Source organism: Amia ocellicauda, chromosome 19, assembly GCF_036373705.1.
Source record: "Amia ocellicauda isolate fAmiCal2 chromosome 19, fAmiCal2.hap1, whole genome shotgun sequence".
In the NCBI taxonomy this organism is placed as follows: Eukaryota; Metazoa; Chordata; class Actinopteri; order Amiiformes; family Amiidae; genus Amia; species Amia ocellicauda.
This window is the reverse complement of record NC_089868.1, coordinates 20,383,746-20,411,687: the sequence shown is the minus strand read 5'-3', so window position 1 is coordinate 20,411,687 and position 27,942 is coordinate 20,383,746. Positions and strand designations below refer to the sequence as shown.

At 36.9% G+C, this 27,942-nt stretch overlaps 2 protein-coding genes across 3 annotated transcripts; both read right to left on the bottom strand.

Moving 5' to 3' along the window:
* Positions 1 to 201: 201 nt before the first annotated feature.
* cnn3a (calponin 3, acidic a) lies at positions 202 to 13,684 on the bottom strand. Its single transcript, XM_066691726.1, has 7 exons — positions 13,415 to 13,684; positions 3,693 to 3,814; positions 2,960 to 3,026; positions 2,151 to 2,288; positions 1,882 to 1,998; positions 1,561 to 1,707; positions 202 to 1,337 (listed from the first exon to the last, which is right to left on the bottom strand). The coding sequence occupies exons 1-7, from the start codon at positions 13,469 to 13,471 to the stop codon at positions 999 to 1,001; spliced, it is 987 nt and encodes a 328-aa protein (XP_066547823.1). The 5' UTR covers positions 13,472 to 13,684; the 3' UTR covers positions 202 to 998.
* A 2,070-nt stretch (positions 13,685 to 15,754) lies between these two features.
* alg14 (ALG14 UDP-N-acetylglucosaminyltransferase subunit) lies at positions 15,755 to 27,198 on the bottom strand. 2 transcript variants are annotated; one of them, XM_066691930.1, is made up of 4 exons: positions 27,013 to 27,198; positions 26,614 to 26,765; positions 25,627 to 25,749; positions 15,755 to 17,774 (listed from the first exon to the last, which is right to left on the bottom strand). In XM_066691930.1, the coding sequence occupies exons 1-4, from the start codon at positions 27,155 to 27,157 to the stop codon at positions 17,544 to 17,546; spliced, it is 651 nt and encodes a 216-aa protein (XP_066548027.1). In that variant the 5' UTR covers positions 27,158 to 27,198; the 3' UTR covers positions 15,755 to 17,543. The 2 variants fall into 2 exon arrangements, with proteins under 2 accessions (XP_066548027.1, XP_066548028.1); XM_066691931.1 differs by lacking the exon at positions 27,013 to 27,198 and adding an exon at positions 26,935 to 27,005.
* Positions 27,199 to 27,942: the final 744 nt, after the last annotated feature.

The following is a 27,942-nucleotide window of genomic DNA, read 5'->3' as shown; positions in this document are numbered from 1 at the left end:
AAAACACAAAAAGTAGATTAGTTTCTACTTGTATGCATTTTAATACACATTTATAGGACTCAAGTCAGTTAAGAATATTATAATGACCCCCATTCAACTTTCAGGTTGCAAAATGCAACCATTTCAAACTCTCCCACCCCACAGGTTGCTAGGACTAGCCTTGATTTTCCAGGTATTTTTTGTGAATACATAGCAACACAATTCAAAACTTTATAACATAAAATTTATTTATTAAAAAAAAAAACAACATACACAGAAGAACAGTTTATATTGAGACGATGCAATAAATATAAGGTTTGGAGGGAGGGGTCATTCTAGGTACAATATGGCACAAAATAATACTACTTTTGGTCATATCTAAATCAAAAAACACTTAGAAATACACACACTTCATGATTTAAAAAAAGTTCCAGTGACTTCAAATTAAACCAAGCAAGAGGTCACATTTTCTTCATTATCCCTCAATATATCTCAGACCTCACTGTTCTTTCAGTTCAAGAAATTAAAACAAATATACATGTTTTGTTTGGGGAGGGGGAAATTAAAAGATCAAAAGTGACAGGTGTACACTGTGATTAACATGCTTCATTGAGGAAAATCAAAAAATAAAGGAACACAAAAGTTAAGGTTGCACATACATAGAGATAAAGGAAAAACAGTGGTGTATAAAAGTGATGCTGCATAGTTGCCATTAGTGAACAGTAAGAAAAGTTATTCACAGTACTTCATAAGGGTTAAAAATTATAAAAAGGTTTGTTACCTTAAGATAACAGAACTCCATATTCTTACAGCTCTACAGAGGACTAAGAATGAATTAAAAAAATAAAATACTGGATGTACATGTGGGGGGGGGGAGATGAGGAATGTGATAAGGCAAATTTTATGCTTTAGGCATCTGGGAAAAAAAAAAAAAAGGAAGACTAGCAAAGGCAGCAAAAGGCTTGCTCAGTTGATAAAATATACTTGTTTAATACCAATTCCACTACAGAGTACACTTGCTAATAATCTATGCCTTGATCAGTGTAGTGCCCGTGGTATTCATCTTGGTAGTTGCCTGGAAACTCTTCTGGGTACTCTGCCTGGTAGTCACTGTCACTGATCTCAGAGCCGTTCGTTCCCGTTCCTTGGCTGCCATTGGTGTGGATCACGGGCTCGGTAGGGGAAGCGCAGTATTTGGAGTCGTAGATCTGTCGGCCCAGTCCGTACACACTCATGCCCTTCTGAGAGGCCACTTTGTTGGTGCCCATCTGTAGGGAGATGGTGGAGCAGTCTACCGGCTGGACAGCCACCTTCTGGTCAAATATGTCTCTCCTGGTCCCTGGAGCTGACATGCCAGCCTAGGAAAGCAACAGGACCATTCAAGTGAGCATTTAAAGAAGTGTAAATCACCATGGATAAGGGCATCCACCAATAACTCAAGGACTTCAAAACTAACATGCGTCAAAACATTCCTTTGAAGATGTATCATTCTACAGGTAAACTGAAGCCTTTGTGCATTAAGATCTGAAAACGAATAGATTTTCAGGGCAAAGTATCTATTCAAATAAAGTGTCTGTATACCTGGCTGGCTCCTTTGTTGGTTCCCATCTGCAAGCTGATGGTCGTCTGATCGTAGGGCTTGTCGGTCTGTGTCTTTGGGTCGTAAAGATGTCTCCTGGTCCCATACGCCGTCATACCAGCCTGACTGGCACACTTATTGGTCCCCATCTGCAAGTCAATAATATACATTAAATTGAGATCTGACACTGAATGCAGTCTTTTAAACAGGTCAGCTGCTTACCATTTTAATTCTTCACCTCGTGTGGTTTCTTGTAACATTTCCCATATTGTTAAACCACTCTACACCATATGTACATGTTCAGGGCCGTCAAGGATGCTCACCTGTAGTCCAATAACACACTGGCCTGCCTTCATCTTTTCATCATCAAACCGCCTTGACTGTTTGTCTGCATACTTTACGCCAATGTCAATCTTTGAGTCCATGCCTTTGGTCTTGGCCTGTTAAGTTGGAGCAAACAAACTTCATGTTTAATAGGAATGATAAAAAAAAAGTTGAGGTCACCAAAAGCTCTAAAACATGCATTTCAGCAGTTCTCCGTGGTGCTATGCCATGGGTTATCAAAGAGGAAGTGTGCAAGTGGAGCTCTTACCATGCTGGCCAGGGCTAGCAGTGTGGTCTGGACCTGGGTCATGTTCCCATTTTCAAAGAGGTCATTTGCTTCAAAGATGTCATTGTGTTTTAACCCATAAGCTAGAATTGCTTTGATGAAGTTGCCAAGGTTCTCCAGCTGGGGGGAAAAATAAGAGCTTTTTCATTAACAAGAGATGATGGAATTGATTGTCAGTTATGACATCAAAACAGGCTTATGTTTTACCACAGGCTTTGACGAACTCTTTAGGGTTCCTATAAACCCATCAATATAAAATGGAAAATCTTGATTACTGGTCCAGAGCCACAGATTTAATAAGGTTCAGAAGTTTTCTAAAATGTTGTATTCTGCAGTGCAATTTTTAAAGATTAAGATTTTTAAAGCTCCTGTCATTTCAGAGTATTATTTCAGATGCATTAGTTTGATAAGAGTAATTACAATGACATTAAACTTCAATAACAATTTGGAACACACATTTTCCAAAAATCGCTAGAATTAAAATGGTTGTGTACTAGATGCATTTAGGATACTCCTGAATACTTTCCAAAGTGACGGGAACACTATTTTAAATTGCGGTCCCAAATTACACATTTTTGGAAAACCACCAAGACCTCAAATTTGTGGATACTAACAATAATTTAATGTACTAGTTTATACAATGTTTTTAAGACTCCATATAAAAATTTGAGGAGCTCCCTCGAGTTCAGGATTTGTTTCACATGCTGTTCAATAAGGAAAAACAAGGCACAGTAATACTAATACTACACAATATTTATTGCAGACCACATGGAAGTGAAGGCATGTCTTACCTTGTGCCAGTTAAGTTTTGAATTGTTGATTTTTTTTATAGATCCAGGCTGCAGTTTGTTAATCAATCTAAATTTTTTTTTAAAAAAATCCAGAAATGCACAATTAAAATATTTGACTTCTGTATCCACTCAAATTCTATTATACTACTGATTAATATGAAGTTAAGCAGTTACAGGTCAGACTTAGACATCACTCAATCTTTTGAGAACACACAGATCATAATGCAAGGTCTTCTCCAAAAACCACACCAGACTGACACGCAACAGAAACAGAAAGCATGCAATATTAGAAATCGTTCCTTATGCACATGGTATGACAACTAAAGAAGTCTGAAAGGAAAGATTCATTCTGCATTTGCTTTCTAGAAGCCCTCACCAGAAAAGTGTAGAGGAAGTATAGAAAGGATTTGAAGGCGATTTAAACCTGCAGGTCAAAAAACAGTAGAAATCATAAGCAGTTAAAACCAAGTTATGCTGAACAAAAGCCAACAAAGCTGCGTTTAGGAGAAAGAAAGCTGAGAAATGAACAAGGAGAAAAGTCAAATGTTCTGTGATTTAAAGTTGAACCACTTTCAATGCCTTTACTACTGTAGTTTAACTGGAGATGACCAAGGGGATATAGAAATTGTACTGAACATCTTTTCCTACTACATCAAGTTCCCTTACCAATACATTTTCCGAGGATATGAACCAGACTCTACAGTGAAGCACAAATCAGAAAGTGTCAACTTACTCGCACAGGATCACACCATCCTTGAGCCCCTTCTGGAAGTTGTCTCCAATGGGCATGCCAGTGATGTCCTCAATCCAATATCGCAGCTCCTCTTCTTTCTGGGTGTCATACTTTAGTGCAATCTGGCAAGAAAAAGTTCGAGAATGTCCTCGTTTCATTCCGACAACTGCCCTTAAAAATCAATGCCAAATCAAACCACCACAGTAAACCGAAGTATTAAACATCCCTCTAATACGTAGCAATTGTTAAGGCCATTACATAAAATGATGTATTTTAAGAGTAACACCTAGATGTTTATATTTAAGACTGATACAATTCAGACTATAGCATTTTGGTCTAAATCTCAAAATCAAAATGATCATGGCTACATCCAATCCTCAAGTTAACTACCACTTGCTTTGTTCATACTTAAAAATGTAAAATACCTTCAAAACAAATACCAGTCACTACCCATTTGAGAGATTCAGTTCAGGATTCAAGAAAAAATATCCACTAAAAAATAAAATATTTTGTATATTCTTCATTGATCATGAATTAGGCTACCGATACAGGTTTAACAAGGGTCATTCCAAGTTCTAAATGCATTTTCCAGGCTACTCGTAGTTGCTTGTTATTTCATTGATTTTCAGCGATGTCAAGACACAAAGCAATATTGACAAAATAGACCATTATTCCACCAAAAAAAAAAAAAAAAAACAAAAAAAAACACACCACTCCAGTTTCACATACACATATTGGCCCTTTAATAAGGCAAGATTCCTGCAGGACACGAATGCCGTTTATAAACAATCTATTGCATGGATTGAGAAGTAAAATCTAACTTGCATACAATCAATTCAGTGCAAATGCATGAGAACTAAAATAAGTTATAGGCATGATGTGACAATTACCAATTGGACTGTCAAGACCCATAAACATACAGCAACACTTTACTTCAAACATCTGCTTTTAATTGCAAGTTCTTTAAAACAGTCAGGTTTATGGTCAATTAAACAGATTCAAAAGAATTTAGTGAAAACCATGAAAGTGCTGACATATTATTAGACAATTTCTTAAACTGTCTTTACATCCGACATTGTCCCTGAAACAGAGCCAAAAGCTGTCAAGTAGTACAGGAAATGGCATGAAAAACTTTCCCCCTCAAGGAAAGTTTAGTGTACTGAACTGACCCGCCTGCAGAATAAGTACAAAATTATGAACATTGGTTATTAGGATGACTCTGGAAGGATAAATCAAATACACATAGCAAATATGGTAATAAAATGTTTTGCTGGCAAGAATCAGAATCTTTGATGGAATTGTTCAAGGAAAAAAAGCAATTTAAGTATTATCCTAATTACTTTTTACGACTGTGCTACAATACTGTACACTTGTAATAGCAAATAACCATTCCACAATCTTCCACTAAAGCCCTGCAGACAGCTTGACATCTGTGAGGAGGAAAAACAAGCCATGAGTGTGTAATCACTATAATGACAGCACTGTAGGCAGAGCTGTACTGCCAACGAGGCATTTCCTCCAGTTTGTAGTTATTCACTTTTAAAAACTTACTGCAGTGTAATAAAAAACATATATACTTAGGTCTTCTGAAATGGACTTGAACATCTAAAAATGTACCATTCCTCCTACAACATGGCCTTTGTGCAAAATTGGCCACAGCCTCCACATTATATTTCTCAGAGGTTTCTTCCCTGAAGTTGCAAACACACACACACACACACACACAATTATGACCCTGGTTTCGGTACAGCCTGCCAGCAGTAATTATCTTCCATTAAGACCAGGTTTAACACTAGAGTTGAGCGATACATCTTCTGCAGCAACAAATCAGTAACCGGAGACCCATTATAATAATGGCAGACAATAGACAGGGCCTTCAAATGTTTGTTCAACATCTCACCATTTCCCAGAAATTGAATAAATCAGGGTGTACAGTGGGTGGTATGGTTTGCACTCGACAGCTCAATCCCCAGTGAAGTGTCTGGACTTGCAGCAGTGCAGACGAGGTTTGTTGCCATTTCATATGAAAGACGCATCTCCAGCTGTAGTCTCCATTACACCTCAAAGCATTCGCACAGTGCTCCAACAACAAACGCTCCTGTGTAAATCTGCAGCCCTAACAAGCTCTCCCTCTCAAACATTTGTTTTCGATTTAAGTGTAGAGTGCTGCAGACTAGATTCACCACCTAACCGAGAAGGGGTGGGTATTGGGCAGAAAGAACAAGAGGAGTCCTCACATCTGTCATTAATTCCTCCAAACAAGTTCTTAGAATTTAAATCCAAACACATCCTAGTGGGTACATTACATGCAACAAACATTTACTCCGTAAGGTGTATGAAAGTAGGGTATTAATTTGATCTGGCCGTTTGTCGTACCCCCCCCCCCCCCAATACATAATTTCTCCAGTTTGTGTCAGTCATGTTCCATTAATTAAGGAACCCTCCATCCAACCAGCCCCACAAAAAGTTTTAGATTTTGTACAAATAAAATAAGTCCAAAGTTATGTACTCCCCGACATTTAGGAAAATCCTATCAATCACAATGAACCATTTATTCTTCATAGCCATGTCCCAGTGCACTAGAGAAGCAGTTCTTTCACAATGACTAGGACATTTTAAAAGGGCAAAACTGATGTTATTTTCCAAGAATGAACACAAATCCTACAATAAAGTCTCAGCACAAGCTTACCATTTAAAAGGTTAACAGAAGGACAGAATCCAACCAAACCTTAATTCTCTGTGACCACAAAGTCCTTCAAAATATGGAGTTAATCATTCAAACACTGACATTAGAAAACGCGATGCCTTTTTGGTGGAAGAGAACCCCGATTATGGTGGAAAGCAATTGTTTGATTCAAAAAGGCAGATTCTAGGAAGACAGCCAGGGATAGAAAAAAAATAGTTTTCCTATTCAATAGAACAGAAACTCAGTTTGAGGAAAAAAATCTGGAAAACTATGGCTTCATCCCACAGGAATTAAACCCCAGACGCACCCCCTCCTTCCAAGTATTTCCTGCTGACTGTGCAGAATTGAACAAACATCTGGAGAAAGAGCTGAGGGAATGCAGAGGTTTGTCTATATAAGTAAAGTGATCAATTAAAATTAACCTGCCAATTAATTTCAGAATAAGCCGATTTTAAAAGGTATAAAATCAACAATTAAAATGCCTGAAGTCCACTGGTGCAGAACCATTTTAATTACCATGTTTAATAATGCCTGAAGAAAAATATATACTATTAGACCAGTAGAACAATATACATTAACACCATTTCTCCCATTATGCATGTATAGTAGCACTATTGCATTTATTTTGCAACACTAATTTAGTCAACTGTCCAAGTATTATATATTTATACATCTCGATTTTAAATGTCAACGGACTCCTTGTTTCCTTAAGGAAAACTTTCAATGACCATGCTTATGCCAACATAAGCTTAGACTACCTACTGACAAAATTAAAAAATGTCCTTGAATATAAATATGCATCCCTGAGATGTAACTACCCTCAAATTAAAGTCTACACTTAAAGCAAATCTTGATGGTTTCCTTTCAAATCCATTGTGGTGGCATATAGAGCTAAAATGACAATTGCATCACTGTCCAAATATTTATGGACCCAACTAAATGACTGCTGTACACGTTTCATCAGTGATTGTGCCATGTTTACACCCAGCTTTTCATGGTCCAAAGTCTTGAACCTTTTAAAATATTCTAAATTAACAAAAACTGGAATCTACCAAATACTGGATCTTTAACTTAAGCCATGCACAAAAGACAAATGGCTGATCCGATGCCACTTATATACTTGTTAAATAAAAAATGATCTGAAGTACTAAACAAGCCTCGCACAATTAGCACAGCTGATATTCATGAATAATTAACTGAGCTCTTGTAAAAACACTCAGATAACATGGAATACATTATACATTTACAGAATCTTTAATTTTGAATCCTACATTTATTTCAAATAAAAGGAGCACAATTGATCAGATAAATACTATTAATTGTCCTACCTTAACATAAGAAACATTATATATAGTAATTCACATCTACGACTTTTCTGCTAGACCGGTTTCAATAAAAACTAGCTGAACTGGGCCATCCCAGCAGCCTGTGAGGAAGGGTTTATGAATTCCAACTTCCACACTGAGGGGAGTGGGGAAATTTCAGAAAAGGTGGTGGTTGGGGTTAAACTTAAAGGGATGGAGAATCCTTCCAAGTTTAAATTAGGCATGAACATCTCAAAATGAAATTCAAATTCAATGGTTCAGATTTTGATTCCTGACAACTACACAAAACTTCAGGTTTTGTTTAACAAATGCTTAAATTCTGCTGAACCATTTGGGTTTTAAACAAACTCTTTATCCCTCATTGTTGCACAGATTAACCCTTATTACCATTTTGTGGACAGAAGACATTCACCCGATGGCCTTAAAAAGGACTTTAATTTCATCCATTATACCAAAAAGTAATCCTCTGGTATTGATTTAGACATATATAGCCAACCGATCTACAACAGTCCGGAAGTGCTGTCCTGTCGCACCAGAAACCAAGCTGATCAGTTTAAAGCCCCAATGCTTTTTAAACCCCTGATGTGCACAAATGAAATTACACAGAACAGTGTTTGCGGACCTGATCCAGGAAAGTGAATATCAGCAGATTGTATTAAACGAGCCCATCAGTGCTAATGGTGTTGTGGCAGTTTACTTAGACAGGCTAAGAGGAATGTAGGAATACACCGGAGGCTTTTTTGCCCTTCGATTTCACTGCTTTCTAATGTTACCTAGTACCAGTGGAGTGTCTCTTCTCACAACCATCTTTCAAAAGAAGATGCCTGAATGGAGCGCCATTCATCCTCCTTTGGCTTACTTCCAACTAAAGGCTTGGCAGGCACATGAGAAACATGAACAGATTAGAGCTTGCTGTACTTCAAATACGATGCGTTAACGAGGGGCTGCTTCCCAGGGCCAGGAAACTTTAAGAACAGTTTTTAGATCAAAATCACCATGAAAGAATGGATTTGGACATTCATAAGCAAAATGCTTGTTTGTACATACTCTTGGAAGTCTATAATGTGGCCAAGCTGTGAGATTAACAGCTGGTTTCGCAGATCTCCATTAGCATGGTTCTTGGATCGCCCTACCCGAAACATTGAGTAATCTATTCTAGAGCTAAACAGTCTGTGAATGTGCAGTAAAGAACATGCTAGGATTCAATTAAAACTCAGAAAATGTCTTTGCCATGTCTTTATTACAGCATTTTGTTTCTTAAAAGGGACAACAATCATGTACACTTACTCACATTTTGCACAGAATACGTGGCTTTTCTGAAAGCATATAGTTTCCACAAGTTAAGATGCATGGGAATCCTTCAAGAAAAATAGATTATGGTTTCATTTGTTTTTTTGTGGCATAGGGAACAGATCACCTGCAATCATTCTGGAGAAGTTACTACATATTTAAGTTTTAAATTTTGCCATGTTCTTATCAAAACCTAAAAGACAAGTGGCATCAAGCCAATATTAATGCCTTTGTGGTTCTTAGCACATCTAATATGAAGCATTTCCCCATTTTAGAGCAGAAGTGAATTGTAGGTCAAATAAGAGGTACAGGACTAATTATCCACAGATCACATACTAAAATGTACTGTGCACATTGATCGTGGACTCTCACTTCAAAGTGTTGACTGTCCTCATTAGAAAACCAAGGTTTACAAAAGTGAAAGCATGCCCCCAAATCTCAATCACTGAACATGCTACCCATCAGCAAACATTATGAACCCCTGGGGAAAAAAGGCCCATGCCAAACCTAATTAGCTAGGTTGACTGGTTCCACATGACCTTTAATAGAAATTGTGAAAAAAGGATCACAACACAAATTGAGATACAGCAAATAAGACACTCAAACTACACTTCCCAGTGCTAGGAGAACAGGTAACAGGACAGAGGGAGGAGTAGCGTAACAAGGCATGTAGCCTACAGGAACCCCAAACTGAAGCTGCTCGACCCAGTTCCTGCAGCACTACGCCAATTTTATACTGCCACTGCAGATTTCAAAAGGTGGTACATTTCAGATTTGAACTTGTAATCTTTTCCTCTGGGTTAAGGCTAGATCTCAGAGGTATTGGATACCTTAAGCTAGACCAATTCACTCCCATTGAATAGGCCTACGATATAAGTAGCAATGTCATCCTTATCCACCATACACCCCAAGCTAGTTTAAGTTTACAAAGGCAACATTCAAAACCCACTCTACACTTTTTCCAGACAATATTTTAGAAATCACTTTAGAATCAACTTATTAACACAACCTTTATTTATATGAATGTTAATTACTCTGGAAGGGTGAAAGAATTACAGCATTGTTTTTTTCCCTTCAAAACTGCACAAAAAATTGCACAAAAACTTTAGGTTTTTTTTTTTGCCCTGCACTAAATTAGAGTGTATAATAACTGCAAAACAAACTACACTAAAATTGCATTTGAAAGGCATAAGACCGGTCATGAACTTATCATTGTGATGGGGAGAGGGGTGAACATCCACAGAGACCAAACTATATCAAAGTCAGCAAAATTCCGCTTCCCTTAATAAAAATATATCCTGGGAATAGCCCACGATACATCTGTATAGTCTGTTAAATTAAGAAAGCGAAAGATCAAAATCTACCACCAACTAAAGTGGAAATCCTATTACTTCACTTTACACAGTATATAGGCAGTGGAAGAGGTTCCTAAACTATCGTGCATACAATACACAGTCTTACTATAATTAGATTAACAATAATAGTATAACCAAAGCAATATGTTCAGTGTCTGGTCTACACATTTTATTTTATTTTTTATTTATTTTTTTTGCAAGTGTGAAAGTTGTTTTAACATCTTAGGACTTGAAGCTGGCCACACTTATTCCAAATAAAATCCAAAGAATGTCGTGCAAGTACAGCATGAAGGGAGAAAGGGCATTAATTACAGTGGAGCCTTGAGTGACAGTTATAGGTTATCTTTGTAGATGCATTCCCAGTTCCTCTAGGACAGAGATGACATTATATTTTCCGTTGGTTGTCATAAATCACTGGGGCCTGGTCTGTCATCAAACCCTGAAAATATTTCCATTTCATAAAGGGTATCTGTATTGTCCGTGTGCTGGCAACTGCAATGGAAAATACCTCAAATCACAGTTAGAAAAGAAACCGCAATTATTTTGCTTTAATGACCCATTTCTTAACCTCTTTTTGTCCCGGTCAAAGAAATCTCCAAAACATTAGATCAGAATAAGTTTCTTCAAATGTAGATTTTTCTTCAGTTTAAGGACTGAAACGTTTCAGTTGAAAATCTAAAAACTACAGCAAATATTGTATCCCATTTCCACATAAAAGTATGGTATCTCCTTTGCAAACTGAACTGCATCTTTTCATTGGGGAAAAAGCCCAAAAAATAAAGTCTAATTGCCTGTGGCTTCCATTTAAATTGTTGGACCTGTCTGCAGGATCCATATTGTAACATTTTATGTAATGAGAGAAAGTAAACAATGCAATTCTGTTGACACCAAAGGTTACAGTTAAGCTTTACTCTTGTTACTTAATTAAGGATTTGCAGGGAAGCTTTGCATTTCTGACCCTGGCCAAAACACAAACCTCTCATAGACTACAAGTTAAAATGATATTAACTGTTCTCTGTATTGCATTGTTACTCCTAAGCTAAAAGGCTTCTGAGCAAGTCATTTTGTTTTTGTCTCAAATGACATCAGGCAACAGACATAATGGAAACATTCACGGCATAGACTACTACCACTCTATAAAGTGCTCCATTAAAGTGAACCCTTCTCCTTCACTGTGCAGAAAGTTTCACGAATCTGTGCATAGATGCTTACACTTATGCACCTTATGTACTTTTCGGTAATGAAGGAGCATGCATGGTTTCATAACTCAAATTATCAAAACAATGTTACCAACTAAAACTGCTTACCCAACCACACTGGTTTCTCAGGCTTTGAGCATCAGACTTGTATGCTAATTTTGCCCACCAGCTGGATCAAAACTTGCAATTGTGTTACTTTAAAGCAGTATAAGGAAAACTGAAAAGACACTTTTTGAGGAGGCTGGACAGAGAGGGAGGGAAGTGGAGTGGTAGCAGACTTCTGCTTCCAGAAATGAGACGTGGCAGGTCTGGCTTTTTGTAAAGTGAAAAAGCTCCTTATGCGATTATATTTTTCTTAACATGGTGGGCAGTAACTTACAATCACATGCGTCTACACACAGGATACATTTAATTTCCAAAGGTGTGTTACACAAGTATATGCAATCAGTGGAAAATCTAATTGGTGTCCAGCAACGTAACCAAATCCACAACACTACGGATACTTACATTTTACCGCATGCCACATTTGCAAAAGAAAGTCTAAAACACTACATTTCAAAGTGTGGTATTGGCCATCTACTTCTATAAATCTGATTAGTATGAAAACTAATTGAGCATAATTGAGTTAAGTAGTGCGCATAAACTCAACCTTGTTATAAAATAAAAAAAGTGAACTGTTCTACGAAATACAAGACTGAGATGTCAACAATATTTAAGCAAGAAAAACAAAATTACGTAAGGAGTTATTCCGACAGTAAAAAACTGGAGAATAGTGAAAATTAAAACCACGTGTTGGCAATACAAATTGCACATAGCTTTCTAGCACAATCAAAATATATTCAACTGAACTGAGCCAACCCTGACCAGCCTCAACCCAAGTGCCATGGAAATCCGCCTCCACGTTTGTGTAATGGCAGCTTCCTATGGATAAGGATGATGTCATGGCTCAGGAATCAAACACGGATCTCTCCCCCTCATCTGCATCCGAAATCCCTGCCATTTTCAATTGAAGTGGGGTTTTATTTCTTTACACCAAATAATTGACTGATCACATTGTGTGCATAATTGAGGACTTTGCTTACTGTACTGCCCCCGGGTAGTTTGTCATTGATCTCAAAGATCTGGGAGCTGAACAATGAACTGGCAACGGCTTTCATTCATCTCTTTCCCTACCGCTCCGGCGACCCAACTGGAAGGGAACGTTCTAGTTGCGCAGGTCCCCGCAGCTCTGCGCAGAGCTGTAGAATTCCACCGCTCCCATTGGTGGAGCCGCGGGAGTCTGCGCAGCTCGAACGCGGCCGCAGCTCTACAACAATGGATCGCTCCTCCATCATGAAGGTCTTTGGTCGGCGAACAATTACTCCAGAAACGAGAGCTGCGCTGTATAGGCCGTGTGCGCATCAACGATGTAATAAAGTTTGATACTTATCCTGGTCACAAGTCCTCAGCAATTGAACTAAACTTCAGTAGAGCTTTTTGATGCGTATTTTAAAGACACTATACATGCATACGAAGAGTAGATTTAGCGCAAATTAGCATACAGTAGTTTTTTTTAATGCATTGTAGAAACATGCATCCAAGAGTAGCATCATTTTGTTCAAAGCTGCCTTTACTCACACCTTGCTAAATAGGCAACACAATTACAAAACCTGAGGAAAGCCGCCTCCACAAGCTGCTCCCACCCCCTGCTCTGAGTGAAGGTCCATTGATCTCCACTGCCATAGTGAAAGCAGGGGGGTCCCATGGCGGACCGCAACCTGCTTAAAATCAGTTTATCTCCCTGAAGCCTCAAAATATAGTCCCCGAGAGCAAAACCACACGAAAACGCACATTGTAGCCCCTCCGCGGCCCCGGCCTTTGATCTTACCTTGCTCTTGACTTCTGCGGACAACCCGTAAGCTGGCCCCTTGTTGAACTGGGTCATTTCCCTTTGTTGCGGGTAAATGTATCTCAAGATAAAAGGCTACACGTCCCTCAGGTTACTGGTGTGCAAGCGGCGGCGCCGGTCCGTGTCCGAAAGCAGTCCAACAAGCGCTCAGCCCAGCCCTTATATGCGCTCCTGCCGGGTTGTGGAAACACTGGCTCCGCAGAAAGTTCTGGGTTCAGGAGCCGAGCGCCAGAGCTGCGGCCGGGCGAGTGACGGACGCGTGTGGACCAATCAGAGGCGGCGGTTTTGCATACGCTCTCTTTTGTTGGAAGAAAGGATCGCTAGAGGAGTCCTTGGTTAGGAAAGATGGGAACTGCGATTTTCTGGCGTCTTTGTTACAGGCTTATTTGCATTTCTTCTTTCCAGTCTTTGTCACTGATGATTATGTATTTTATTCTGTTCGCTACCTCGTTGTGAAAACTTCAGTCGAGTAGCAGCAGTATTGTTTATTATTATTTAGCCCTATCCTTCCATTAAATGGGTTTTATGTACTTTTAACATTATTATTCATTTGTTTATTTTGAAAGATCTTCGTTTTCATGATTATTATTGTAAATGTACAATCTGTGTGCTGTATTATTGTTTGTACAATAGTCTTTTTGCTGCAAGTGCCTTGGCAATACTTGTTTATCCTTGTCATGCCAATTAAGCTCTTTTGAATTGAATTATTATTTTAATAGAAATGTATATCATATATGTTTGATGATCATACACATAGCACTATATTTAGGTTCAAACAACTAAACCTATCATTGATTTGAGATGATTCAAAAGCAGAATACATTTTGCAAGCTCACAATCCCTGCTTCTAATTAAGTTAATGTTTTTCATTTTGTTATAAAACACTGCTTACCTTATTACCAAAGAGGTTAAAGTAATTGTTTAAAAATGTTCAGATAATACAAACCCATTCTCTTTAACAACATGCACTCTTACTAGTATCAGGCCATAGCTGGGTCAGTGAGTCCATGTCACCATGACCTTTGTTATCAACCTTGGAGGCTTAAATTATTGTTTTCCATTTCATGTGTGGTCATTTTACACAAGTATGCATGATGTCCCCAATATTAGAAGCTAGTCTGGTACAAAATGGCATACTTTGTTTAAGATACTACTGTAAAGATAATTATTAATATTTAACAATGTACCCATTCTTTTTCATTGATTTGATTTCTTTGTAAAGTGCACACCTGTACGACGGAAATATATTTAGTCAACAACATGACTAACAAAACAAGGAGACTAAAACCTTGTCAAAAGACATCATCCCAATGACTCAGACTCATCTAAAGAGCACAAAAGAAGCAGTGCTTTTTTTTATTTTATAAAACTTGTTTCTATAACAATGTTTAAATACTGATTTATGTGACCCTTGTATAAAGTTTTTACATAATATATTTTACATAAAGCCTTTAAAAGGGAGTTTTAAAACATACTAAGCTTTAGCTCTTGACCTGTATTAAATTCAGTACATGCAAATATTTTATTGGATTTTCATTTGCTTCCTCTTTATTGTCCAGATTTTTTAAATATTGATTGAAACATCAAGGTTCTTTCTCTAATCTACCCCATCCATCAAGATTGAAATGTTGAAACATAAAAAAAATGTAGTTTGTTTAAAGAGCACACAAGGAAGTCCACAATGTTGAGATATCTATCTGCCAGCATGCCGTTCACCGAATAGCTGAATAGGGAAACACTGCAGAAACAGTAGAAATATGCAGTCGTTCTGCTTCTTCCACTGTGATGAACACGTATGAAATAACATCCTGTAAACTGCGACATGAGGCTCACATTGAGGCATTCGTCTGAACTATATTCCTGGGGGGAAAATTGATTTAGACCTTTGAAAATTAAGGCAAAATATTTGTACTGTTTTGTTTTCCGCTTATAAATGTGTCACATCTTCAGTTACCACAGAATATAGTCAATGTATAACCAGGGGCAAGGTTGTCCTCCATTACTGAATTCATAATAATGAAGACACAGTTAACTGAATGGGTGTTTTCATGGTCTCATACTGTGTGATCGGGCTCTTCAAATCCCTTATCTCTAGGGAATGATGACAGACAACAAAGGGCTTTGTTTACCACACAAATAGATAAATTAAAACTAAAGGCTTTAAAAATATAATATTCAGTTTATGCCTAATTTGAAAACAGAAATGAAAATCCATACATTGTAAATATATTCACAATCTTTAGATTATTATAATGAAAAGGGTAAGGTAATACATATGAAGCATTTTTTTCACTGAGGATCAAGAATAAGACAAGCATATTTAAAAACAAAGGCTTTTAATTTACCAAAGCTATATTTCAGATCGATACATACTGTGGACAGAAGCCTGAGCAGTATCACTTTACCTTCACCTTGGAGCACTGCCATACCAAGGTCTGCAACTTTCCAGCCCACTCAAGTTGACTTAATGACTTCGACAAGCTGCCAACACTAACACTCACACACGGCTCGGAGGCTGCAGATCTCTGATTTGAAACACCAACAGTTTCCGTCTAATTTCTGCATGACAGTATTATACTTTCTCAAGTTGAATTGTGTGTGACCTTGGCATTTTCTGAGTGCAGGGCAATTCTTGTATTATAAAAGAAAAAAGGTATCGTCCAAAAAAGCTTTCAACAACCTAAAGGAAGTCCGATGCACAAATCTAGTTTCGTCAACAACTGAACTTGGATATTTCCACTTTTAAATCAACACACAGTATCATTGTACACAACTACTTGGCTTACATTTGGAACAGGAACACCCATTTCCTTTCAATTAAGTGTATTTCAATGTAGTTTCACACACAATTATGGGGAAAGCAATTTGATGTATAATTTCTCTGTCCTGCATTACTGACAGCACTGCAAGCAAATTCAGAAATTGAAAAACACAGGAGAAAAAGTGCAACAGTCTTAGCAAGTAATGTTTCACATAATAATGAAGAAAAATAATTAATATAAAACATGACTTCTCAAACATTTGAACAGAAAGCTGAGAATGTGTTTTGTTTTCTAATTTTCTCTATAAAGCAGAGAAAGCTCTGTAAACAATGGAAATATGCCAACAACTGCCTCGGTTGTGGATGAATGTGAATCAGACCTAAGACAATGTAGAGAAAACATCAGTTAATGAAAGAAAACAACCACACACAAAACCAAGAGAGGATCTGCATCACATTAACATAAGTCTCAGGTTACATCTCATCAACCATTCCAGAAATAGTGTGGGTTAAAAGGTAAGAGATAAAAATAGTAAATGCTTTTAGCACAGTTCATTGGTTTTTTTTTTCCCCTTGCTGGCGCTGTAAATCAAAACACATCCCCCCCCTTGTGTCATGCGTTTCCTCTTCACTGACACGTTTTACCAGGAGATCTTACTGTACACAGACAGGAAACGCATCAACAATGGAAATGCTTCTCCAGTAAATCCACATCCTGAAAACTTTAAGAGCCAACAAGGTTATGGTCTAAGTAACTTATTGGACACCACATAACTTAAAAACCTTCTTCTCCCAAAATAAATCTGACATTTAGTTTTAAAGATGTCACTTTACGTTAAGCAGAACATGTACTAAAAGCATTAAGTACCAGTCAAGACTGTGGTTAAAGATAGGAGCTGGAAAATGAACAGTTCTGCTCAACAACAAAAGGTTAGAAACAGTATGAATAATTCCCGATTTTTGTTTTGTTTTAATTTAAGTCAGAGATACCACTATTTCTGTTTTCACCACAGTTGCATTACACTTAAATCAGCCCTGGATTTCAAAGGCCTAGTTTCAGGACTGTCGCACATTTAGGATGGCAAACTACTTTTGGTTTGGTTATGTTGTGATATATATAATTTGCATTTATGCTTGTGCGTTTATAGGTTTGTTTATATTATATATCACTATGCCTTAATAAAACTGAAAAAACAAAACAATGAGTAACTCAAGCACAGAATGACTAGACTACTAATAAAGTGGTTTTGTTTTGCTGAAAGTCTTAGGAAAAGTATGATGAAATAATGGACTTTGCCACTGAAATAATAAAATGGTGAGGTCAGGGCTGATAAGCAATTTGTTTATTTACACTATTCTGCCAATATAAATCGATTTAGGATATTTCTCTTTCAGAATTGACCACTGAACAAAAAAGTAGTCTGCCAAGTTGTATAGTATCCTCCCAGACAGCGACAGCGTTTCCACCCGGCAGATACTTTCTACGTAGACGATCAGCACTTTCTTCAATCCCAGAATTCCTAGCAGCAGGGCCGACACACAGAGAGGAACACATGTCCCCGGTCCATTGCACAGCACCTGAAATTAAATACCAAGTTCATTTTCAAAGCTTTATTATTAATACCAACCTTTAATAGCTACTTTACAGACACTTATTACTTTTGTTTAAAAAATACAATAAAACAAACATACAAGCAGAACAGATAAAGATGCATGCTAGAGCAAAGAAAAGTCTCTCCGTTACATAAAGTGGCTGGAATTTAATAAGCATAATGTAAAGCCTTGAAGACATTTGTATTTCCAATTGTTTGACATAAGACATTTGCCAAGATTGAGCTTTTGCTCCTGGACTGTGTAGAAAAGTGACGGAAAGGAAGTAGACAGTCTATTTTTAGCAATAATAAGTGAGTTTTAATGACAGCTTTAAAAAGTTTGCCAACAATTCCAAAAAAACCTAAAATGATCTGCAAAACGTATGAATCATCTGCAATGAGATTAATGCGATAAGAAAATCAACCCATTTTCATTCCATGAACAGTGTTAGTGTTTCCAGTGTTTAATACTTTATTGTATATTTTTCTGTTCTCATCCAGTATTCCACACATATTGATTTTCTTCTGCACTTTGAACTGTTCATTGTTTGCTTTATCTTTTTTGGTGCAGAAGTTCTCCTTCTCTAGAAAATCCCACAAAACACACTGGACATCCTGCTTAATTTAATTTGGAACACAGAATAGCAGATTATATTCCACCCTTATAACAATAAATATGAATACAGCAGTATTTAACTGGATTTACTGTTCCATCTCCAATGTTTTTTTGTCAAAGCATTCAAAGTTTAGACTTTGTCTTTGTCTGACTTATCTTATACCCTAACTTTATTCATTGTAATGAGATTTTTTTTGTGTGGTGTTGTAACAGGAAATGAGTATGTTAGTCACCCTGCATAAAGACATCTGTTAAATAACCATAATAATCATAATAATATCACTGTACAGTAGTGTCTAGACACATTGTAATCTGTACAGCCGTTCTTCAGTCGTAGTTCTTATTAAATCTGAGGTTTATATGAATGCTGTAAATTCTAATCTAAAGTCTGTAGGGAAATAGAAATTATTTGGGTGCCAAAGCATTTTCTCTCAACCAAAGACAATAAATACTGCAACAAATACTTAGGTCCAGATTAAATCAAAACTTTAACCCACTCATTAATAGAAAACTACAGAACTGTACTCAGTTGTGGCTTCATTTTCAGTAAGATGCCACTTTCCTCTAAGCATAAATGTAACCGCTGTGATGTACAGGTTTGTAGTTTGCTATTAGTGGGTGGGTCAAAGTTTTGATTTAATCCGGGCCTTAATTTAATAATAAGTAGCTAAGAAGCAAATTATGGTGACATTAGTAACAAGACCTCGACCTCTGACAGTGAAGTTCAAGAAATTTAACCATGTGATTACTTTTTCCACCTCACCAGCAAGTCTGCAAATGCAGTAACCTTAGCACGTTCATGTAGCACTTGTACCCGTCGTCACAAACAAAGACCTCTTTCTGCTAATGCCTTACTCTCAGCATGTATTGACTCACTTCTCGTCTTTCAAGTACGGTCCTTAAATGTAAAACTGCTACAAGATACTTGCACGCTCAGTCTTGAAAAAAAAAGCATGAGCTTTTAAAACCAGATCTGTGAAATAGAGTTCATATTCAACCATACATTAGTTTCAACAATAAGCAAAATATTATTGTTTAGTGCTAAGTATGCTGTTCCTATAAGACATGGCCTATGGTAATAAAATACTGAACCAAAGCAGCGCTAAAAAAAAATTTCACACTCGTTTGTGAGAGTTCACTACGGATAATCAAGTTATTCGAAACAGAAAATGAAGAGGTCTCTTCTTGTACTCTATATCTAGGCTGTTAAGTTTGAAAGGAAATATACAATGCCTCTGCTATACAGCACACAATATTAAAAGCTGTCACTATATGTTATTAAGATTGTGTAAATGTGAACTAACAATTAGATGAAATCACCAGTCAACTGAAATTAATTCACTTTGGAGCTGGGTGTCACAGCATGGTTACTATCATCTAATCTGTCAGCGATTTTCATCAGTACATGCTTCACTGGCAATTTTATATGGAGCAGGTGACTCCAGCAGAATGAAAATTATATATATAAATAAATCTCCCCCACAACAAAACAATACTGGTACAATCTGAGTTCTTTGCTTTCTCTTGATCAGGCTTTTTCCATCAGACCACAGGTATCCTAATTATCACAGGACCTAGCTCCAAAGTCTCCTGCTACGCTAAGATTTTTGCCTTGCAGGTTTCAATAACTGACAACTCAACAACCCGATGCACACAAGTGTAGTGATACCAATATAATTTTACAATTTCTACGTAACCCGTGCTTTTTTCCAGAAACATATGTTGCAAATTACATGTTTCTAAAATCGGACCCCGAGCTTCTGTTTTAAGACCAGAATGTTCTGACCTCCTGCGAGAATAGTATTTCTGGTGTACTGGCACCCTACTCATAGGCCTGGAGGTAACATTCCTGGCATAGTTCTCTCTCAGTGTCCAAAGCGGTTTTGTCCTGTGCATGCTGTCTGCCTGCTCGATCCGCTCTCCCCGTCATCTGGGACAGGAAAGCACGGTGCCATGCCTGCGACCAACAGGAAAGACTGAATACACATCCCGCTCTCCATCGCCTCCCTGTCACTCCCGTTTCAACATGCCGACAAGAACAGCAGCAGCTAAACAAATCGATTTATCTGGTACTCATTTCAACAGACATGAATACAATTCTGACTGCAGATTCTTAATTTTGTGTTAGAAAACTAGTAAGCGCACAACCAAATATTTATATTTCCCTAAAAGTATGTATTCTGTCGGATAGAACTGATACAAAAATGTATAAATATAAAGACGATCAATGGCACTGTGAAGTGATGACAAACAATAATTAAATCTGGCAATTCAGATTTCTAATATAGATTATAGTTCTTGGCAAGGTTTCATTGTGGAATTACTGGCTTAGGGCCAGACCAAATCAAAACTTTGACAGATCGCAAAGTACGAAGCTGCATCCTCTCACGTATTGATTTATTGTCAGAAGCCACTTTCTACTACTTATAAATCAAAACATGATAGTACACGAGTACAGATTTGTAATTGACGTTCATCGGGCAATTTGTTTTGACATGCACATTCTAACTCAATGTCATGGTGAAACAACAATTAGTCTCACTGAAACAGTTACTGCAGCATTAATATAATCCTGGGAATTTGTCTGGTTCTTTCAACAAAAAGGATTTCATAAACAACTGAAACACAATCCATTCTGCTTCATATCCTGCAGAGGAAACTAGGCAGTGTTGCAACACAGGCTGTCCACAACCCCCAGATAAATGACTTTGGAAAAATATTTAATTTGTTTTGTTTGTTTAATTAAAAAGGATTTGCATGTACAATACATTTGTGTCCCACTCCTTTCCCAACTATTGCAAATGCTGTACATTTTTCTTTCCTTTATTAGCTCGTGACAGAACATTTCCTGCATATGCAGATTACTCACAATACCTACACCAACCCCATGATTACACTAAACATTTACCAAACTTTTTTTTCTGATGGTGAATCGTGAGCTCATTAGGGTGGCGTTACCCCTCTGTGAAGTCATTAGAGGGTATACATTTCCCGTATCGGGAGATCGGTCGTAGCGGATTTATCCTCTAATGGGTGGAGCAAACTAAGCAATCCAATTTTAACTGCTATCTTTACAATAATAACCATAAATAAACTCTAGAATGAAAGAGAACCCCAGAGATTTAAAATCATGAACTTCAATTAATTTGAAAGTTCAGAGTGATTAGTTCAATTGTAGAATTAGTGTTGGGATAGCATTCCTATTATATTAAGATTGAGTGTTAGGGTTAGAGATTTGACTTTACTAGGTCATAGGAAAATAAGTAATGAGTCACAAGAAATAATAATAATAATAATAATAATAATAATAATAATAATAATAAAAAAAAAAAAAATAGAATGATTATGTGGTGAATTAAACCCTATTGGTGTATAACAATGTCTGCTTTTATCTAAAAATAATATCTTGATGAAATTTGGATGTATAGCTAGTTTGTACAGCTGTTTTACGTAGAAGTCTGTGAATGTGACTGCTTTTTTTTTATTGACAACTGGAGACATATCCAGTATTATTTTGCAGGTATCGCGTGGCTATGTTGTTTATACAGATGTCGGACACAATTTTCCTATTAAGGTAGATCATTATTATTCATGATTGTATTATTGTATTATTTATGACTTTAGAACTAAGCTTGAGACTCTTGCTAAGTGGCCAAAAACCTAGGTAAGACACTTTCACTGTTATGTATTTATTTTGGTGTTTGTAATAATCATCATATTGCCTAGTTATTTAAAGTAATATGCTGTATAATATATAAGCTTACTTCTTACATGTTTTTGACAAATTGAGCTTAAATTAATATATTTGCAGCTTAGGGAAAATGCAAAAAGAAAACTTAAGTACAGAAGTGTATTATTGCAATGATTCCACAATTACATGAGCATATCCATCCAAGCATGATCTCTACTAAATACCTCAGCAGTCAAAGAAAAAATATGGTCTAATATCAGAAGTACAAAGTAAAATAAAATAATAAAACGCTAATGAAAAGGGGAGAAACAGAAGAGAATTTACTAGCAGCCACATGGTGATGCCAAAAGCTGGTAAATCCATTATGTCATTCTATAGCCATTGTAATTTGTTTCTCTACATCATATGACTGAATTCACATTTTTTTCCAGACAAGGAAAATTCTACCCTTTCTGGCACTTCCATTAACAGAACAAAACGCCCGCCTTTGGAAGTGTCTGCACCCCAAGTCTTGGAATTCAATAAGTATCTATCTGCCAAAAGGACAGAAGCAGACGTTTTATTAAAATGCCTGGCTACTGAGTGTGTATGTGTCCATTTCAAAAATACAATTATCAAACAGTAAGATCTGGTCCAGTTTAATTCTCATAGTCTATTGTTCAATACTAGTGTAGATTGAACAACCAATTCTCCCTGTGGTTTGTAAAGACAAATTACTGTTTACTTCCTTTGATAGCACTAGTCTAGAACATTCTGCGATCTTTCTTTTGTTTCCTTTTGTGACGAGGTTTCTGACGTGTTTTCTGAAGAGCAGTGTTAAAGGGCCAAGTATGTAGGGAAATGGATACCAGTGTAAAACAACAACTCACATTTTTTGTACATGCAGAATAACTTCCAGTGTGGCCTCCCAAATGTAATATTTACTTTTTCCCTACAACCGGTTTCTGTACCTCTCTGCTTAAGTAACGGCTGATCACATAAACGGAGTGAAAGCCACTACTTATGACTGGCTTGATTTTGCTGACACGGCCCGTGCCCTTTGAGGCAGACTTTACTGTGTGATCTCACTGAAATGCCCATTTATGGGAAACACATGTCTGGGAATGTTGAGCTCCCTTCTCACTGCTGTGCAATTTCTCCCCACTCATTCCACTGAGGAATGCATCACAGCTGTGTGCTTGTGTGCGGCTTTCACAATGCACAATTCGCATTCAGACCACAATGTGCCTACATACATTTATCTATAAATCCTTATTACTTAAATAGTTAAGCTCTTATGATTCATAGATAATACACCCTGGCCCATAGAATGAAATGCAGAGCAAAATGGTGCGATTAAAATCAAATTAAGTTACAAATACACATTATTGTGATTAAAATACACATTGTGTTGTCATTTGGTACATTTACAATTTTGGTCCTTTAACAAATACAGAAAGTGTTAAATTTAACACATTAGTTCTAAGAGTTATGTCACTTTTAAGACACTGAACCCCTTCACAGTTCAAAATGCCAAGAAATATAGTAGCAAACAATTAAAAAACCTAAACGTTCACTCATTTAATCTGGGAGTGCTGTAGCATTTTGTAGTCATTACAGGCATTGGATTTATTGAAATTTTAAAAGCTGTTAATCTCCTTGCAAAAGAGAGAGCTCATAATGTTTAGTCAGACAGGGGTGTATAATCCTATTTACCAACATAAGATAAACTCACAAAGAATGTCAATAAACAGGTTTTATATCAGTTATTGTAATTTAGTGATAATAGTATTATTTATATATACACACCCAAAATAACATAAGAACAAAGGTTTTGGGTATTTTTCTCCACAGAAAGGTTAATGCGACACACAGACTCCTGATAATTTGCATTAAACAGTTTTCTTCTAGTGCTGTAATGTTCTAGAATGAAGTCTTCCGGAATATCTGAAACCATGCAAGGGCCTATTTTAGTCTCTCTAAATGTTTTTTTACATTTTATTTTTTACCTTCATAAGGAACCACATATGTTAAAGAAATTCAAGCAATACAGAATTTATTTGACAAAAGCCTGGCAATTAATATGATATTTTACATCTGTGGATGAACTCTCCTAATATTATTCCTTCCTTTTAAGTTTTCCAATTTCCCTGCCGCTCCACCTCCTGGCTCCTGTCCATAGGTTGTTGTTATCCCCAGAGACACAGAAACCCGATTCCATCCCCCCAGCTTTCAACTGGAGCCTCACAGCTGGTCAGCTACGTAGTCAAGTCCTGTGATATCCTGTGAACAAGGCCTTTCTCTGCTGACCATACTATTAATCCAGAGAAAGACACCCCTGTTAATTCCTTTAGGAAGTATTTTAAAAGACTTTACACCCTCTCTGTTTTAGCAGAATGCAGGGCAGCATGAATTCTCAGAATGAGGATTATTCCAAGCCAATGTATCCCAAAAATATATTTCTATCCATTAAGACTATGGACCTGCCATTGCAAACGTGGTTGCTATGGAAAAGTGAAAAGGGCTTTGCGACACACTGTGTGCGATACTATAAAACAAACACGGGGAGAAATGAATACATTCAATTACTGAGCTTAATTAAGTGAGGGATTTACAGATTGCTATAATGGATATAGAATGTATGCATGGAAATTACAGACTGTCTGCTAGAAAACCCTGTAACCAAACATTTGGAGAAAATACTGACACAGTATTCAATCAATTTTATTAACATTTAAGTAATTTTGCTGAGGCTTGGAATAAATTCAAATTTTGATCAATCCAGCAGCTGCAAATGATAAACCCTGCACTTTTTACTTGTCAGACGATGCTTGCTTCTGAATGAAAACCAAATTTGCAATTTGCATTTGGTGGGTGGGTCACAGTTTTCATTTAATTTGAACCTGACTGTGGCAAACCTTTTTAGTTTTGTCCAAATCATTCTGACATTTAAATATCTAATCATGATGATAACAATGCTTCTATTGACCGTTTTGTCTCAGAGTGCCTCCGTCAGATTAGACACCTCTAAATACGCACAAAGCTCAGCATTCATAACATTCCAATACGTTTCAACCTATTACTTCTTTATACAATTAAAAACTCATTAGAATCTAGCATGGCTGCCCCTAGAACAGTCCATTCCTGAAAGGCCTGTTGTGCAGAAACACTCTGCAATACTAAATTAGAAGGCAACGAACCTTCTGCATTGCTTTTTAACGTGTTATGTGGGGTTTCCAAACTATGTTGGGAATAGCAACATTAAAGCTGCACATTCCTTTAAAGCAAGCAGCGAGTAACAAGGAACCTGCAGAAAAAGCAGGCCAGGTGGAAATGTCTTATGTTTCTGCCTCTTCTCAATCCTAGCCTATTTTTATTTTCAATATGGATACAAGATATTTTTTAAGGAATAACATTAACCTTGAAAATAAGTCTACATTTCTATTAATGTTTAACCAAGGCCTGGGTTGTGACTGCGCAATAGATTATTAAAGTCTCTTAATCAAACATGTATACGCAATTTTAAAGAATACATGCAATTTCTTTACATACCAAATCTGGCCTCAGTTTAAATACTAGAGGCACAGAGTAGATCAGGGAATATAAAGTTGTTAGCAAAGAGGAACTCCAGGACTGTCGCACTTCTCGGCTCCTGGGGATTCGGTGGATGGTAAACTGGAATGAAGGAAGGAACATTAGTCAGTCATTCATTCATTATATTTTTCATTGAGTAAAGTCTCTGACCCATTATTTGTGTATAACTTCCCCAGAATCAGATTCTTTCCCAGCACTTTGAAGAGCAGTGAATTCTCAGAAACCCGCTGACCTGCTCAGTGGCGAGTACGTGATCACAATATGTGCTGGAAAGGCATGCCAAAAAATGGGTAAGCCCTTTCTGTTGCTTATAACATGTATTATGTGTTAAGTGTCTTGTGTGTTCCCTTTTCCAATGTATTTTTAAATATTTTATATTTAAATATGCATGATCAATAAATAACATATATATATCAGGACATCATTGGTGTATAGTTACAGTTATAGGGACTGCCCTTTTAATGGAATTCTTGATTTTAAAAAAAAGGCACTAAAACGACATAAAAAAGGGACGGTACGCCATCTACTGGAGTAAATATAACTGTGCAGCCAACGCAATCATACTTCCATAGAGGATTGATTAAAATCATGAAAGACTAGGCATTCATGTCACTTACTAAAAACAAAAAATGTAAAATAATCAGCTTATTCTAATTGTTTGAGTGCATCCTTATGTCTCTTTTCTATCCCTTTATTTGAAACACAATAGAAGTCACTAACTCCAGAACTCTAGTGTGCTGTAATCCATTTTTGCACGGTTTTTTTTTCAATCACTGTACAAATCAGTAGTGCAAGTTCATGTTTTAATATACATATCTTATTTTCTCTTCCGTCCTGTGACATCTTACTGGTTTAATTAACTCATAACGATGAAGTGATTTGTTATTGCAGGTAGATTTCTGCCTCTATGAATAAAACCATCACGTTTGCATGCTCTTACTGTACCTTTTGCCCTGCAGTGCTGTCTTGTATAGAAGCTTCCAGGGAGCGGATTTTATCTTCACTCATTTGGTCTGTATCGGCCATAACATAATGCCTTGGGATGTAAGACTGAGAGAGACTCTCCATCAGCCTGAGGATCTCAGTCGTGTGCCCCCCTGAAACAACCGAAATGATGCAATTATCCATCTTCAACTTCAAGCAGCAACATCATAGCCTTTGCAACTATATTTTACACCACTGTGTTTTTGTAATGGTTTAAACTGGTGCACTGTTCTATAAATGAATGCCTTCAATTATTATTCGTAACAGGCTATTTCGTTTCACCTGCGGTACAACACATGTCCCATCTCTGACTTAAGCAGCGCTTCCTGTTGCCAGTCAATGCGGAAGTAATAATCTTACCTGACCCTGCCACCACAAGCACGCTAACGGCCCCCTTTGCTCCTGGCCTACATTCTGCACCCTGCCTAATAACAACCAGCAAGCGGATAATGAGAAATAAAACTATTAAACCACCGCCGAATAAAAATCCCCCGAAAATATCCATCAACACCGAAAAACCAGGGCGTGACGTCACCGCTCTACTGCTACGGCACGTCTAGGGGAACAAAATGAATCGAGGTGTTCAGACGTACTCAGCCAGCTGCTTACTATTGTAACCATTCTAATCACTACGTAAAAACTACAGAAACTTTGGTTTACATAAAATCAGTTGTTTCTCATTGTACTCATTGCATAACAGCAAACTGTATTATTCAGAAATAACAAATCAATTTAAATGAATTGTGATTTGTAATACAATTTCATCATCCTCATAATAATATAAATAACAAAATATCAGATGATTAAACTAACCCGCAATGAAGATGCAATAAGTTTGTACTTTCTTGTTGTGAAACAGACTGTTCTTGTCATATTTTTGCACTACTAAGTGGTATGAGTGACTAATAACATAGGGCTAATTAAGTAATTGAGAAATACTTTCTAAATCAATGTGGTGAAAGTAAGTAAAAAAAACAGTACTGTAATGTATTATTCATGGAATTTAAGATGGTATTGTACAATATATATATATATATATATATATATATATATATATATATATATATATATATATATATATATATATATATAAATATGCCATTTGGATAGCTTTAGTTATGGTGTGGGGCATTGAAACATAATACTAGGTGACATATGGGACCCGGCCTATAAATACATGTTTAAATGCTGACGGGTCATTTGACTGATCTGCGGGATTGTTTCGGGATATTTAAAACGTTTTTGACCTTCAAAAGTGCACGCATTTGCTTACAAATGGCCTATTTGCAC

Excerpts from the sequence above, each read along its gene's own strand:
- cnn3a (XM_066691726.1), bottom strand. The coding sequence starts at position 13,471 with ATGACCCAGTTCAACAAGGGGCCAGCTTACGGGTTGTCCGCAGAAGTC. Across the intron at positions 2,289-2,959 it reads CAAAACTTAACTGGCACAAG|CTGGAGAACCTTGGCAACTT; the intron begins GTAAGACATGCC and ends TTTTCCCCCCAG. Across the intron at positions 1,999-2,150 it reads TGCTAGCCCTGGCCAGCATG|GCCAAGACCAAAGGCATGGA; the intron begins GTAAGAGCTCCA and ends CCAACTTAACAG.
- alg14 (XM_066691930.1), bottom strand. The coding sequence starts at position 27,157 with ATGGATATTTTCGGGGGATTTTTATTCGGCGGTGGTTTAATAGTTTTA. Across the intron at positions 26,766-27,012 it reads GCTTGTGGTGGCAGGGTCAG|GGGGGCACACGACTGAGATC; the intron begins GTAAGATTATTA and ends CGGTTGTTTCAG. Across the intron at positions 25,750-26,613 it reads ACAGCACTGCAGGGCAAAAG|TTTACCATCCACCGAATCCC; the intron begins GTACAGTAAGAG and ends CCTTCATTCCAG.